Raw genomic sequence first — 17,948 nt, forward strand, 5'->3', positions numbered from 1 at the left:
GCTGGGGTATATTTGTAGCAATAGCCAAAAATACATAGTATGGGTCAAAATTTTTGATTTTTCTTTTATGCCAAAAATCATTAAGAAATTAAGTGAAGTTCATGTTCCATGAAGATTTTTTGTAAAATTCCTACTGTAAACATATCAAAATGTAATTTTTGATTTGTAATATGCATTGTTAAGAACCTAATTTGGACAACTTTAAAGGTGATTTTCTCAGTCTTTTTGATTTTTTTGCATCCTCAGATTTCTGATTTCAAATAGATGTATCTCAGCCAAATATTGTCCTATCCTAACAAACCATACATCAATAGAAAGCTTATCTATTGAGAATACATTAAAAAATACATTATGTAGCAAGTGTTTTTTTTTTTTTTGCAAACACAGGTAATTTACCATAGAAATATTATGTTTTGTAACGTTTGAATTTTATAGTGCCAGCTGTGGTCCGATCTCCTTAAAACTAGCATATTTGTTTAGAATCACTTGTCGCATGTGTTTACCAGGTTTCGTGAAGTTTTGAGTTTTCCTTTACGCTTTATAGGATTTTGGGTAAATTCGGACAGGCCCCTTTTCTAAACAATCCTTTTATTTTGATTCCCAAAGGGTAAATTTCTAAATTTGTGTTTTATTAATTATTGACCTAGAGAGTTCAGAGAATTGTACTGCAGTGTTATTTTCCAAAACCTAGGACTAGTTTGCAAAAGTAGTGTTTTTTTTTGTTTTTTTTTTGTTTTTTTGACATCTTCTGAATCATTTAACAAATGATTTGATTGACAAAGTTGTCTGGAATGAGGAGTTGTGTCATATGCCATGAATATCGCGTGTATGTCCGGAAAGCCACGCAATGCACAATTGTTTATGCCCTTGAAAAATGTGATATCGTCCCTAGTGGCCGATTTCTTTAAAATTTTTCACAGACCTCCGGGGCTGTGAGTCAAAAAGTTTTGTTCCAAACGGCCTCCATTTGTCATGTCTAAGAGGTGCTCAAACTTCATTGGCCAATGTTTTTTTGGGATATGCAAATATCCTTATAAACACTTGTGGCACTTTGGACCACGACCATGCACAGTATTTTTCATGTTGATAGGACAAATTTTTTGGTAGGTATAGCCATTATGTTTTTTCACTCTTATAGTGATTTTTGCCCTGCAACCTCAGATTAAGCTCTGGCATAAGTGTTCTGAGTTTAATAAAGGTTTCTCTTTTTGTTCAAGAGTTATAGGCATTTTACAAAAAGTGGCCCTGCCCCGTCGTACATTTTGGTGACTTTCTTTGAGAATTATTGATATTCGCTAGAGAATCTTTCTGCACTGGTTTGGTTCCGATCGGGTGAAAAACCTAGGACTAGTTCGCAAAAAATCCAAAATACCCCGAAAATTTCATCAGACTCACAACTGAATCTGAGGCATGTCCGACCTGAGCCAAGGTTTCCAATGACAAAATTGAGCCAGCAACTGACATTTTAGGAGTTATGAGCAATTCCGGACTTTTAACATACCTTTGAATGTTTATCCAAGTGTATTTCCTGCTGAAACTGCTTCTCCTGAACTGAGGTGCTACAGTGATCTGTCCCTCCACATTAAACATTGCCAAAACGATATTTATTTGAATATTGAAACAAAATAGACAGAATTTGAAATCTGATAATGTTTCATATCAAAAGTAACGCAGGACAAAGCTTATTGCGATTAATTGGATGGGAGGGGCGCTTCTATGTTCCGTTCATTAACTGAAAACAGGCTAGACCAGTTGATTCTTGGGATTTAAGAATCTATATCGTTGTGTAAAAAAATGAGAATCAATTAAAATTGAGAAATCAATATTTTTTTTACCCAGCCCTAGTGGATGGAATACTATATTATAAAACAGAAAGTTATGAATCTGATCTGATATTTTGGAGTGACTGTAAAGATATACACCTGTAACCGCACATCAATTCTGTATTAATGCAGTGTGGGCCTATATAGAGTATGAACAATATCACTCACAGTATGGATAATAAAATATATTATCTGATTGATAAAGTTACTGTAATGGACTTTTTTTTTCTCATACTACTGTTGCTGACATTGCATAAAACAAATAAGGCTTTTGTTACTTACGCCTATAACTAAATCCTTACTCCTGCAAATAAATATGCACCTAAACTGAAAATCTAAACACAATGACAGTATTTGCATGCAGATATCTTGCCTAACAGACTTAAATCTGTGACTTTGCAGTAAAAAAGCTCAAATTGAGAGAGATAAGGAGATTTTTAGAAAGACGTAGACACATTGTTTCCAAGGAAACACTTATGGAGGACGGGGCTGTTTAAGTTGGCTGTAATATTCAGAGGGAGATTGATTAGTAGCAGCACGACTGATTGATTTTTTTTCTTTTACAGTCAATCCTCGAGGCAAAGCAGCGTTCACCTCTCTTCTCTCTAATGCACAACAGCATACGTATGTTAATCAGCTGCATAACCAGCACTCACGCCTTCCTACAACCGCATTAAATCATTGTCTAGGCTTTGTTTTTGTTCTTCTTGAATTAGTGACTCTCTTTTCCCATTGACAGTCCTTGGGTAAACGCAGAGCATTTAAAAAGAAGCGCAAATGAAAACAAAACACATTTGTGGAATCCAGTCCCGCCCCCCTCTTGTCTGTGTCTGCGTCTCAGTGTCCACCCCAAGGGACGTCTTAGGATCCATTAAGCAATTTCGCATGAGCCAAGAGTGGCGGAGAATTACCATGGGCAAGTCCAGGATCATCAGAGCAGTTCAAAAAGAAATACATAAAATAAATAAATGCATAAACCGCTCTAATATGAAAATCAATGTTGCAGGCGCAGCTAAATCGCTGTGGGGGAAAAACTAATAAACCACAGGGCAAGTTCTGCCCCTGCTGGGAAATATGCTCAATCTCTCTCTCTCTTTCTCAGCACACAGCTGTGGACAGCTTTAATGTCCTTCACAATTTATGTGGATGGTTTGAAAACAGGAAGAAAACTGTTGAGTGTACGTATTGTGGCAAGGCGGCAGGAAGAGGGAGAAACAGATGGTTCTGGAGAGGCTTTTCATCAGAGGAGTTTAGCTGCCTGCGGCTAGAATGAAACACTTCGCCGGGAATGAATTGAACCCGCTGATAGCGTCTTTCTGCATTTTAGCACACGATTCGCTAAAGGAATTATGCAAATCAGGAGATGCCGCAAAAATATGCGTAGAATTGCGTGATTTCAGGGCAGGATGTTTTGCAGAGCAGTCTTCTGTACTTTAAATGGACTTTACAGCAGTGTGCCAGTGTTTTTGATTTTAAACACATTTACATGTGTATTTTTCAGATGCTTTTATTTAAAGAAACTTGCTCTACTTTTTGAGCTGTATCAGCTCTTTAAAATACAGAAAACATATTCACTTATAATGCAGATGTAATCCTGGACCAGTTGATGCTACTTCATTCAATAATAATCATAACTTGATCGTTAAAGGAGAAGTTCACTTCCAGAACAAAAAATGTACAAAAAAAAATTTACTCACCCCTTGTCATCCAAGATGTTTGTCTTTCTTTCTTCAGTCGTGAAGAAATTATGTTTTTGGAGGAAATCATTTCAGGATTTCTGTCCAGTGGACTTCTATGGTGCCCCTGAGTTTGAACTTCCAAAATGCAGTTTAAAAGCAGCTTCAAAGGGCTCTAAACAATCCCAGTCGAGGAAGAAGGGTCTTATCTAGCGAAATGATTGGTTATTTTCTAAAAAAAAAAAAAAAAAAGGCAATTTGCAATTTATATACTCCTAAACCTCAAATGCTTCTCTTGTCTAGCTCTGCGTATTCCGGTTCATGACAGTTAGGGTAGGTCAAAAATTCAAAAATTTCTTCTGCAACCATAAAAATCGCCCTACAGCACTGTTTTACCCTTTTTTTGGTAATGGGCGTTTGCAAATTCACTTTGTGAACACTGGGTCAGTACTTCTGCAGTGATGTAGAAGTTGGAGAAAAAAATAAGATGGGAGTTTTTCGACCTACCCTAGCATGTGAGGTTAAAAAGTATATAAGTTGTCAATTTAAAAAAAAATAACCAATCATTTTGTGAGATAAGACCCTTCTTCCTCAGCTAAGATTGTTTAGAGCCCTTTGAGGCTGCATTGAAACTGCATTTTGGAAGTTCAAACTTGGGGGCACCATAGAAGTTAAGCATATGAAGAGAAATCCTTTACCTCTAAAAACATAATTTCTTTATGACTGAAGAAAGAAAGACATGAACATCTTGGATGACAAGGGGGTGAATAAATATAAAACCCGTAAGACTTTCGTTCTCTTTTGGAACTTAAATTAAGATATTTTTAATTAAATCTGAGAGCTTTCTCACCCTGCATAGACAGCAACACAACTGACACATTTAAGACCCAGAAGGGTAGTAAGGACATCATTAAAATGGTCAAAAAAATAAATAAAACAACTTTATCCAACAATTTCTTCTCTTCCGTGTCAGTTGTCGAAAGCTCTTGGATTTCATCAAAAATATCTTAATTTGTGTTCTGAAGAAGAAGGTCTTACAGGTTTGGAACAACATGAGGGTGAGTAATAACTGTCAGGATTTTCATTCATTAAAAAAATGTAAAGGGAATACTCCACCCAAAAATGAAGATTCATTATTTACTTATACACAAGTCGTTCCAAACCAGTATGACATTGTTTCTTCTGTGAAACATAAATATGAATGTTGATAACCAAACCTTTTTGGTTCCTATTGACTTCAGTCTTATTTTGTCTTTACAGTAGAGGTCAATGAGAACTGTCTAGTTACCAACATTCTTCAAAATATGTGACCCTGGACCTCAAAATCTTATGTAGCACAGGTATATTTGTAGCAATAGCCAAAAATGCATTGTATGGGTCAAAATGATTGATATTTCTTTTATGACAAAAATCATTAGGGTATTAAGTAAAGATTTTGTAAATGTCCTATCGTAAATATATCAAAACTTAAATTTTGATTAGTAATATGCATTGCTAAGAACTTCATTTAGACAACTTTAATTTATTTGCACCCTCAGATTTTAAATAGTTGTATCTCGGCCAAATACTGTCAAACCATACAATGGAAAGCTTATTTATTTAGCTTTCAGATGATGTATAAATATAAATTTCAAATAATTCCCCCTTATGACTGGTTTTGTGGTCCAGGGTCACATATTTTATTTAAAGTTCTACAGAGGAAAGAAAGACATACAGGTTCTGAATGACACATGGTTGAGTAAATGACGGAATTGTAAATTTTTTGGGTGGACTATGCCTTTCAATGTGAAATAAAGTGGCCACTTTTTTGAATAATAAACCATAACAATAATATTCCATCTCATTTACATACAAAGGAAGTGATAAGAATGACGATTATGCTAATGCTTACAGGATTCTTGTAGCTCAAAAAGCAAAGAATAGCTCCAGAAACACCAATGTCATAAGTTTTGATTCCCAAGAATAAATAAAACTGATGAAAGCATAAAAAATGCCAAACATAAAAGCTAACAATTAGCTTGAATTGATTCGTAAAGCATTTGTAAATCACTAGTCTGTGAGGGAGAATGCTGGGAGTCCAAATGGAACTATAAATTTGATGAATTCAATTTCATCTACTTGAAAAAGTGATAAAAGGGCAAAAACATGTTTTACTTTAAAATAAGAAAACGAAATGCAGAGCAGGGATTTCTGGAAACATTCTTACTCAATGTCTAGCACAAATTGCTTTTTTTTTCTCACTAAAATGAATTGGACTTCACAAAACTCACCGAACTAGCAATCAAAACGAAAGAAACCAAAATCACTGACTGCCCTGTAGTGCTGCTCTCAGTTTCAAATGTTACCCAAGAATGATTACAATTTGTAAAGCAATGCCAGCTTTAGATCAGAAGCAAAACTCCTCTGAATGAGCTGTAGGTGTGTGACTCTCAGGTGTTTCACCTCAAGCGGCTAAACCCTCTCACCATTGAGCCCTATTCTCATGCAGTTGGCGATTGGACGCCTCTCCTCGCCAATCTTATGACAGATTGCCTTGGGTATTTGTTATGACGTGGAGGATGGAACCATTTGTTATAGTGGACCTGTGGCAGCAGCAGAAGGACCTGAATGTTTAAGAATGTTCTCAACAGGGAATTTTAAACAGTTGGTGGGATTAAGAGTGTGTAAGCGTGTAGCAAGAACTTGAGAAACAACCTGCCTTTTTCAAACCTGCCTAATGTCTACGTCTTCCAACTAGGGCTGGGCGATATGGCAAAAATGTAATCTCGATAATTTTTTTCCCATATTGAACGATAACGATATATATTTCGATATAAGCTGTTGATGTTGCCAGCTATAAAATAGTATCCCAACAATGACTAAAGCCACAAAAATGAAAGGGTTCATTAAATTACATTTAAAGTATAGTTTATTAACAAAAACAGATTACAGATTTGGCCTTAATTTAAAACAACTTACTAAAATAAATAAAAAAAATAAAAGTTGTGACAGAGTATGGTAAATGAGAGTAAATGTACAAAATGTAAACATAAAATTATTGTAAAAACATAATTTGTAACACAATTATTTATTTATTTATTATTATTAACACAATTGTTTATTTTCTCTATTATAGGTTGAGCTATTTAAATTAGAGGCAACCACTGCATTTTGAAACAATCTACAGTATAAATAACAAAAAATTACGACACGGTTCTTTCTTAATCGTATTAAGTGCAGATAATTTAGCCATAATCAAAGTAGGCTACTCTGTAAATATTCAAAGTGCAAATAGAGACGGATATTTCAAGCATGATACAGAGCTATAGACATACACAACCTATTATAGTCTACATACTAATAACAGCCTAGATATGTCATGTAGCCTAATTTGCGTGCATTGGGGGGGATTAAAATTGCTTTTGAATGCGCGTGCGTTTTTTGCTTTCGGTTTCAGTTTTAAGTCACGCCAAACTCTCAGCTGAGCTAAGAGTCACTTTTCAGGTAGCCAAACCACTTATATAACGGAATACGTGCTACCTTTTTTGTCGACAATTTCAACATCTTTGGATAATAACTCGAAGTTAGTTTCACTTTCGTCGCTGCTTCCTCTCTCTTTTTTTTTGTCGTCCTGGTGTTAAGTTTGCTTCGCAAAGTGCGGTAGGAAATGAACTTTGTACTTTGACGTGCACACGCACGCTGTACGCTGATTGGCTGTTGTCGCATATTTCTGCTGTGTGATTGGCTCTTAGATTAATCCATATCGAGCAAAAAATGTCTAGAGCCTATCATCGTTATTAACATAAATTTTATCGCGATTCGATATGATATCGTTTATCGGCCCAGCCCTACTTCCAACTACATAATTTAATGCATCATTTTAAAATAAAATTATGCAACAGGTGACATTTTGTAAAACCAATCAAACTGCTATCAGGAACCTACGGCACAAATGCAGAAGCTCAAATTATCTCTCCACTTCCACAACGGCACTAAATTACCTGTAAATAAACAGCATCCCTTCTCTGTCCCAAACAATTCCTCACCATGAACTACTAGTAGCCCAGGCAGATATTTATCACTATTGATCTACCTGGTCCTCGCCAGGGCCTTTTGTTCTCTCAGCTCCAGGCTCTGACCTCAATTAAGTTATGAATTTCAATCTGATGGACTGAGAGCGTGTGGCCAGCGCAGCCGTGCAAGAAGGGGAGTGGATTAATTAGACACAGCGGCTCTGGGATTCACCCTCCACCGCTGGCGGCTCGTATTGTGTTCAGAAGAAAACGCACGCAGAGAGAGGAAAGAGAAAGATGAGAGAGAAAGACAGAGAATTAACAATACAAAACAGTAGCTCAAGCTACTTTACGATGTAAACTACTTTGCTATTTTTACGCTGAGAATAAAATGGTGTACAAACAATATTCACTCAGAAATTGCTGGTAAATTTTACAATTACAAAGAAAATGCAAGCAACACATTCAATTAAAAGTGAATATTTGAAGTAGAAAAACTGAAGTATTATTTTGTCAAATGTAGTATCTTTTGATTTACAGTTTTAACAGTGTACCAGGTTTTATGTTAATGGCTGAATTTATCTACAAAATGTTTGAACTTAGCCTGTACATAAAGCAATTTGAGGTAATTTAATTGTGGAAGTGTTGTACTTGGGCCTGAATATTTTTAGATACATGCAAAAATTGCTAGTAAATTGAACAATTAAAAAGAAACCGCAAGTAACATATTAAATTTTGAAGAAGAAAAAAAAACATTTTCTTGTAAAATGTACACTGTCAGTCAAAATTTTTTGAACAGTAAGATTTTTGTTTTGTTTTTTTAAAGTCTCTTCTGCTCATCAAGCCTGCATTTATTTGATCCAAAATACAGCTAAATCAGTAATATAGTGAACTATTTTTTTTTTTACCATTTAAAATAACTGCTTTCAGTTTAAATATATTTTAAAATGTAATAAATTTAAAATGTAAGCTGAATTTTCAGCGTCATTATTTTAGTCTTCAGTGTCACATGATCCTTCAGAAATAATTCTAATATGCTGATTTGCTGTTCAAGAAACATTTTTATAAGAAATTATAGAAATGAATACCATTTTTTTTTTAGCATGAATGCTTGAAATTGAGATAAAGTGATGATAAAGACATTTATAATGTTACATAAGATTTCTATTTCAGATAAATGCTGTTCTTCTGAACTTTCTATTCATCAAAGAAACCTGAAAAATCAGAATATTAGAATGATTTCTAAAGGACCATGTGCCTGGAGTGATAATGCTAAAAATTCAGCTTTGAAAACACAGGAATAAATTAAATATAAAAATATAATCAAATAGAAAACAGTTATTTTTAAATAGTAAAAATGTTTGCTGTACTTTGGATCAAATAAATGCAAGGCTTTTGGTGAGCAGAACTTCTTTAAAACATTAAAATCTTACAGTTCAAAAACTTTTGACTGGTAGTGTACTATAACAGGTTTTATTTACAACTTTGAAAAATCACTTTTTTTTTTTTTTTTTTTACAGTGTACTTAACGTGAATATTAGAGGAATATCACTGCAATGCTGCTTTCCAATACAAAACGCATACATTTATACAAAATGGTAATCATAATGTTTTATATTTTTACAGAAGTTTCACCGAAAATATTATGGCTTGCTGCATTGCAGCATGCTTCTTTGTTTGAGAGAAGCGCTCATTAGTCTCGACCCTTTGAGACTCAAAACATGCTTTGTGGTGTTAAGCTCTTTAAGCTCTATGTGCCATGCTCTAAATTCTAATCATGCCACTAAAACTGTGTTTACATTGTTTAACATGCAAAAAGAACTTTGTGTGTTTGCATACATCCATTTTGAGACTTAAAGATATAGCTAGAAGGTGAATTATTTCAATAACAGGTTGAGCTTGACAACACCTTAATCAAATCTCTAAAAAACAGTGTTTGTGTTCTGTTTGGTATTCACAGAAAACTGGATCCTTTATCAGCATCAGTTGCATGAAGCGGTTTATGCTGAAAGCGTCAAAGTTGCATCTCACCTCTAAAGCTGCACTAACATGGACCAATCAGCTGTGAGCTTGAGGTACTGCTTCAAACGTGTAGAATATACACTGCCATTCAAAGTTAAGAAAATTAATACATTTATTAAGCAAAGATGCATTAAATTTATCAGAAGTGAAATAAATGCAGTTCTTATGAACTTTATATTTATCAAGGAATGCTAAAACATACCACAGTTTCCACAAAATGCCAAGAAGAACAACTGTTCTGAACATTAATTATAGTAATAAATGTTTCTTAAAGGAGAAGTTCACTTCCAGAAGAAAAATTTACAGATATTGTAAGTTGTCATCTAAGATGTTCATGACTTTCCTTCTTCAGTCAATAAGAAATTGTTTTTTGAGGAAAACAGGATTTTTCTCCATATAGTGGACTTCTATGGTATTGTAAACGATCCCAGCTGAGGAAGAAGGGTTTTATCTTGTCTTGCTCTGCCTGGTTTTCCGGTTCAAGACAGTTAGGGTATGTGGAAAAACTCCCATCTCATTTTCTCTCTCAACTTCAAAATCCTACATCGCTGTCTTTTTTTGTTAAGGGTGTTTGATGATCTTTGCAACCTCACTTTGCAAACACTGGGTCGGTACTTCTGCAGCGATGTAGGGCGATTTTAAAATGGTTTTTGAAGTTGAGAGAGAAAATAAGATGGGAGTTTTTCGACTTACCCTAACTGTCTTGAACCAGAATAAACAGTTCGGGCAGAGCAAGACGAGCATTTGAGGTTAAAAAGTATATCAATTGTAATTAAAAAAAAAAAAAAAGTAGACCCTTCTTCCTTGGCTGGGATCGTTTACAACCGCATTTAGGATCGTTTAAAGCCGGATTTAAACTGCATTTTGGAAGTTCAAACTCTGGGCACCATAGAAGTCCACTATATGGAGAAAAATCCTGAAAGTTTTTCCAAAAAAACACACCATAATTTCTTTACGACTGAAGAAAGAAAGAAATGAACATCTTGCATGACAAAGGGGGTTAGTACATTTATCTATAATTTTTTATTCTGGAAGTTAACTTCTCCTTTAAGCAGCAAATCAGCATATTAGAATGATTTCTGAAGGATCATGTGACACTGAAGACTAGAGTAATGGCTGCTGAAAATTCAGCTTTGCCATCACATTAATGAATTACATTTTAAAATGTATTCAAATATAAAAACTAAATTACAAGCTGGCCTTTAACAATTAGAAGTTATTAAAAAAAATAATAAATTCCAATCAATAAAACCAAATTTATTTCAGACCTCAGAAATTGTACAAAATAAAGGCATGTCATGACAACTCTATTAATTATAACTGAAATACAAAAGGTTTGATGCATCATGTCACTCGTATAGACTCTCAAAGATGCATACACGAGCATATACACAGTGTGGGTTTCACAGTTGCCTGTGTTCCACTTACTCTGCAGTGTAGTTGAAAACAACAGATGCATGAACTCATGAACACAGACTTTACCAGTACAAATCTGACTCTACCACACATGAACTACATTCTATGAGCGTGAAAAACGAGTGCCCCCAAAACTCTCCCATGTGTCCCAGTTCTGTTCAATTATGCAGAGAGAACTGAATATATGTCGTGGCTGTGATGTTGTCCAGGTGGCTGTTGACAGGTGGCATATGAGCTAATCTGAGAGAACAAGGGGACTTTTTGCTCCTATTGTGGTTCCCCTTGATCCAGGATTACACCAAAACACCACTATATTCGAACTACCACATTCTCCACGACCACCGCATCCATCAGCTGATTAATTTCAATACAATTTTCATTGAAGACATAATAGCATTTTTCCCCTCCCTTCACTCTTTTGCAATCAACAAATTAAAAATATAAACCACTTTTATCTTTATTTAACACTAAGCTGAAATCGGATCACAGGACAGATGCGTGAAAACGCTGCCCTCGCTCACAGTTCGAGGTTCACCCATTATTTACTGATAGTCTATTTTAATCATTTTTATTTACAATATTCTACATTTAGTCTTAGATGTTATATAATCAAAGACACTTGGAAAATATGAATGTATAAGGATCAAAGACGAAATAAAGTTAAAACAATAAGTGTAATACTGCTTTAAATTGTTGTTTTCCAGAAATCGTTTTTCTTTTTAAACAGATTTCTATTTAATTTAATACATTTCTTGTTTTTCTGAGCAAAAACTTTACAAAAGACATCCACTAAAATGGCATTCAGTGTCACAATCTTGTCAGGCATATTTACAACAAAAATCAATTTATGACATATTAAAAGATTAATTACATTCACCCCAAATACTAATTAGTTGTAATTCTACATTTGTAAAATTTGCCACTATCCTAGGTTTTCGCCTTTTGTCAGTTAGATTTTTTTACTCATTTAAAACACATTAAAATGTAATATGCTCCCTTATTCTTTTATAAATTTTAATATGCACAAGTCAGAATAAGCATGTTGTTTGAATTTTTACATAATTATTGTTACACTGAATGACAATATAACATTATTCCAACCAAATTTGGACCTTTTTTCCTCCAAAAACTTACTTAAAACTTTAAAAGTAGACACTTACTTTTGCTTTCTATGGACATAAATCACTTTTGTAAATTTCTTTTGATGTGAACATCATAACGTCTATGACCCATAAATATCTGAAAACATTTAGAAATAAGAAAATACATCTAAACTGAACTATTGGTGTTTTCGTTGTGTGCTTTTCAAATCCAGTCATGGCTCACACTTGAGCCTAATGAGTGGCTACTAAGTTTTATATTGCTATCAAATCACACTTCCTGAAAGTATTAACATAGGATAATAATTTTGGCAGGAGCAGTAGCATGATTTAACACGGCCATATTTTCTCTCATGCCACCTGAACGCTACTTAATAAATCTGCCCTCGATAATTCTCCTGCTGTAGTCCAGCAATATTCACCTTCTGCTGGTCAGTGTAGTAACCCAGAACAGACATTCTGTAGATTCAACATGGCTGTATTCATGTTGGGGAACGGCCTTTGTTCAAAAAAAGTGTCAAAAACAGGCCTTGTCTGTTATTATGTACACAAGAACTTTGTGTGATTTATATATGCTATACAGAACCGGTGATAAAATGTCTGTTACATATAATATGACGTCCTGTTCTCTATTGTAGCTCTAGTGGGGATTTCACATTAGCCTAACTGTTAAAATACAACAATAGAACAGCATTGATTGTTGTCTAAGCCAAGCATTTGCTCTCCACCCACACAATTAAGGTCCACAGCCACCAAAAAAAAAAAAAAAATCAAATAATAAAAAGAGTCATTTGCAAATGTTCTGATTATGTGGGTTGTATAATGCAAACAATTTGGCTGATTACTTCCAATTGATTTGTCTTAGCGAGAATCAGATCAAGCCAGTGACCGCATAACGGTACTTCACCGTATTAATTTCCCAATGCAGTCTTCAGCCAGCTTAAAACAAAGCCAAATCTGCCATTATGACCTGTAGTGTTTTTTTTTTTTCAAATACAGCTACCTGCTTATAGCGTGTTGCTTAACGCCCACTGAGATACGCTGATACGATATCCCGAAATGATTAAAGTACAGCCGCTGCTAAGCTCAGGGATGGAGGATGGAAGCAGAACTTCCCAGTTCACTGTTCTCTCAGATTAGTGAGGATGAGGGTCTATCAGCTCTGGGATCAAAAACTAAAATATGCACTTCTATACAAAGTATATAGAAGTTCACAGTATTTCGCTCAGTTGCAAGTTGCATTATTTGGATTAAGATGACAACAAATGTAATCTGAATGTAAAAATATAGTAAATTAGCATGAACAATTAAATGTGACCCTAGACCACAAAACCAGTCATAAGGGTACATTTTTTTTCAATTGAGATTTATACATCAGCTTTCCATTGACACATTTGTTTGTTAGTATAGAACAATGTTTGGCTGAGATACAAATATTTGAAAATCTGGAATCTGAGGGTGTAAAAAAATCAAATTGTTGAGCAAATTGCCCTTAAAGTTGTCAAAATGAAGTTCTTAGCAATGCATATTACTAATCAATAATTAAGTTGATACATTTATGACAGGAAATTTACAAAATATCTTAATGGAACATGATCTTCACTTAATATCCTAATGATTTTTGGCATAAAAGAAAAATAATTTTGACCCATACAATGTATTGTTGGCTATTGCTAAAAAGACTGGTTTTGTGGTCCAGAGTCACAAATATGAAATATTAACTTATACAGTAAATAAAAGAAAACTCTTACATTGACACATAATCAATATATTGTGTCACCATATTGGATCAAAGCAAATTAAAAAAAATGTAAGAAATTAACTGCATAACATGCCGATTAATCTAATTAATTAAATGAGTCTCAAATGTTTATATTTTTTGTTTTATTCCATATCATTGAACCTAAACCATTCATTGTCTTAACACTTCACAGCAATCCATTTTGCAACTGAATAAAAATTATTATTTTTTTATTTTTTTCTTAAATTTTTTTTTCTTTACATTTTTTATTTTAAATGTATAAAATCAATAACCATATTCTGTTATTATGCCTTATTATAAGCATTTTTAAAACAGTAGAGCACTATTGCATTCATATTTTCTAACGCCATCACTTGTAACACTGCAGAACTTTGCAAAGCATCACATAATTTCGGATTTACCAATACTGAGAGTTATCAAATGTAAATAGAAGCAAATGACAAACTAAATGATAGCAGTTTCAATAACTAACAGTATTTCGGAAGCTACGGCTACATCTTTTTCCATTTCATGTCATTTTATCATAGCCTGTTTCTACCTTGGAGTAAAAATGACAAAATATCATAAGAAAAGTTGCCATTATGAGAAACAAAGTCTCAAGTGCAAAGTAAAAAGTCACTGTTATAAAAACATGATTATAATAATAATTAGGTCATTTAAAATTTATTTAAGCAAGCATCAGTTTCCATAAAAATATTCCCTAAAGCTTTCCCAAAACTTTTAAATGGTAGTCTATCACAGTTTAAATAAAAAAAATATATATATGTATATGTATGTTTTCAACATTGATAGTAATAAATGTTTCTTGAGCAATAAAAAAGCATAAGAGACTAAATTATAATATAATGTTTTAACTGTATTTTTGATCAAATAAAGGCAGTCTTGGTGAGCTTAAACTTTTTTCAAAAACTTAAACACTAAACTTGACAAAATATAAATTTAAATAAATAAATGCACATTTATATGTATAGAATCGGTAACCATCTGTTATTAAGCCAAATTATTAGCATTTTTAAACCATTAACTGAGATCTAAATGACGGCAAAAGTAATCTAAATGTAAACGTTTTTAACATGCTCAATAAAATATTCGTTACCAACCAGTACCAATATATTGGTTTTTTTTTATTCCATATTACTGCACGAAAACCCTTGTCTACAGTGCACATCAATCCATTTTGCAATTGCTGTTTGTTGATGCACCAAATAACTATTGGCTGTCATATCAGTTATTAGCTATAACATTAAAATGTTGTTCCAAACCCATAAGACCTTTGTTCATCTTCCGAACACAAATAATAATATTAAAAAAAAAGAAATCTGAGAGCTTTCTGACCCTTACTTGACAGCAAGGGTCCTACCACAGATATTGTTAAAATAGTCCACACGGTAAAAAACTATTTGTTGAGTCAACTTAAAATAATTTGTTACCTGGCTGCCTTAAAATTGAGTTCAGTCAACTCGAAATGTTGACAACTTAGATATTTGAGTTGATTCAACTTAATATTTTAGGGTAGCTGGGTAACTTGCCCAGCTTTTAAGTTTAAAAAAACCCAATTTTTTGTTAAAGGAACACTCCACTTTTTTTGGAAATGGGCTCATTCTCCAACTCCCCCCGAGTTAATAAGTTGATTTTTACCGTTTTGAAATCCATTCAGCCGTTCTCCTGTTCTGGCGATATCACTTTTAGCATAGCTTAGCATAGATCATTGAATCCTATTAGACCAATAGCATCACGTTGAAAAATGACCAACGAGTTTCCATATTTGTTGTATTTAAAACTTGACTCTTCTGTAGTTATTCTGTAGTTAAGACCGGTGGAAATGCAAAGCTTCAATTTTCTAGGCTGATAAGATTAGGAACTACACTCCCATTCCGGCGTAATAGTCAAGGAAGTTTGCTGCCGTAATAAGGCTGAAGCAGGAGCAGTAATACCACGCAGCACATGTGCAAATGCTAAACTAGCTGGGAACTCATTTCTGATAATACTCCGCCTGCTTCGGCCATATTACGGCAGCAAACTTCCTTGACTATTACGCCGGAATGGAAGTGTAGTTCCTAATCTTATCAGCCTAGAAACTCGCAACTTTGCATTTCCACCGGTCTTAGTACACGATATAACTACAGAAGAGTCAAGTTTTAAATACAACAAATATGGAAACTCGTTGGTCATTTTTGAACACGATGCTATTGGTCTAATAGGATTCAATGATATATGCTAAGCTATGCTTAAACTTATTAACTCGGGGGGGAGTTGGAGAATGAGCCTATTTCCAAAAAAAAAGTGGAGTGTTCCTTTAAGTCAGCCCAAATATCTAAGTTGTCACTGAGTTTTCAATCACATGAGGGTGAGAAATGAATGACCAAATTTTCTTTTTTGGATGAACTGGCCCTTTAATGTGTGTTTACAGACTCACCTGGCTATTGATATCAGCGTTGTTCTGCAAGAGTAGAGACACCAGGTCTTTGTGGCCCCTGTCACACGCCCAGTGCAGGAGAGCCCGGCCCTGAAACACACAAATAATTATTACAATAAAACTTCACAGAGTAAAAACTCATGATTAATGCAAACGCAAAATTTCTGTGTATACAGTTGTAATTTTTCGGTTCGGTTTTGCTTCAGACAATGCACATTACGTCTTTTAGACAATCCAGGGCGTTCGATCCCTTAATTCAATTCCTTGCTCTGATTTAAATACAATTATTTAATAAACTCTCTTTCTGGCTTTAATACGGAGCATAACAATGAGCAGCAGCCAAGAGGCGTGTGGAATATTCAATAACATCCCGTATTTGCGAAGGACCTCTGCAACCCAAAACCATAGACGTGTCTACAGGCCACACAACCTACGAGTCGACTGCTTTAGATGGATGAATCCCTCTTCACCTCCAACACATTCATTTATTCCCTTTTGTTATGCGGACCTCTATAAAGTTAACTTCACAATAGATTTCTCTCCTCCAGAAAAAATAAATTATGCACAACAATTTATAACTCAGAGCCTTTAGACCCAACTATTTAACGACGTGCTGACAGGATGAGTTCTTCTCTGGCCACCGCGCAGGCGAGAGAGAAGGGCATTGTGGGAGGGAAAGATCATGGGCGCTCCAGAAACAAATTGCAGTGGGACGGGAGACTCTTTAGCAGTGATTGATGCGCTTCTGGGGACAAAAAGAGAGCAGACCCTTGATCACCAGCGCCGCCCCCCAGGCCTGAAGCCGCTTGTCCCTATCAAGGCTGCAGAGTTCATTTTTCAGTGAAGGCCAATTAGATAAAGCCAACTCCTTAAGTCGTATTCCATGGCTGAAATTATATTGATCTCCACTGCTGCATGTTAAAATTGATATTTATGAGGGAGTCTGAAGCCTTACACCACAAGACTTTTTTTTCTTTTTGGGAGAGGAGGGTGTCCCCTGGACTGTTTGTCAAATTTTCATCAGAGATATAGCCAAACATTTTTCTTTTCTCCTACTCTCCTCCCAAGACGCAAAGTTCTCCATAGCCCTTCACTAACATGATTTCTAGACATGGTATTTTTGAAGCACCATGTAAATAGAATAGAATCACTAATGAATATAGTACCATTATATACCATACCTGTCAAAAGTTTTTGAACAGTAAGATTTTTAATGTTTTTTTTTTTTTTTTTGTTTGTTTCAAAGAAGTCTCTTCTGCTCACCAAGACTGCATTTATTTGATCTAAAGTACAGCAAAAACAGTAAAATAATATTTTTTACTGTTTAAAAATGACTTTTCTATGTGAATATATTTTAAAATGTAATTTATTTCTGTGATCAAAGCTGAATTTTCTGCATCATAACACATGATCCTTTCAGAAATCATTCTAATATGCCAATTTGCTGTTAAAGAATTTTATTATTATTATTATTATTATTATTATTATTATCAATATTTAAAATAGTTGAATACATTTTTCAGGATTATTTGATAATTAGAAAGATCTTAGGTTTTGCCCATTTATCAGTAATTTTTTTTTTACTTATTTAAAACACAATAAAATGTAATATGCTCCCTTATTCTTTTATATATTTTTATATGTACAAGTCAGAATAAGCATGTTGTTCGAATTTTTACAAAAATATTGTTACACTGAATGACAATGTAACATTATTTCAACCAAATTTTGACATTTTATT

The 17,948-nt window shown here is 34.2% G+C and overlaps 1 protein-coding gene across 1 annotated transcript in view; it reads right to left on the minus strand.

Annotated features, from left to right (window-relative positions):
* acbd6 (acyl-CoA binding domain containing 6) overlaps positions 1-17,948 on the minus strand; it is a 49,805-nt gene that overhangs the window by 14,930 nt on the left and 16,927 nt on the right. The window contains exon 6 of the mRNA XM_073819441.1: positions 16,208-16,297. Coding sequence (XP_073675542.1) covers positions 16,208-16,297 — 90 coding nt within the window. The remainder of the gene's footprint in view (positions 1-16,207; positions 16,298-17,948) is intronic.

This window comes from Garra rufa, chromosome 15 (genome assembly GCF_049309525.1).
Source record: "Garra rufa chromosome 15, GarRuf1.0, whole genome shotgun sequence".
Lineage (NCBI taxonomy): Eukaryota > Metazoa > Chordata > Actinopteri > Cypriniformes > Cyprinidae > Garra > Garra rufa.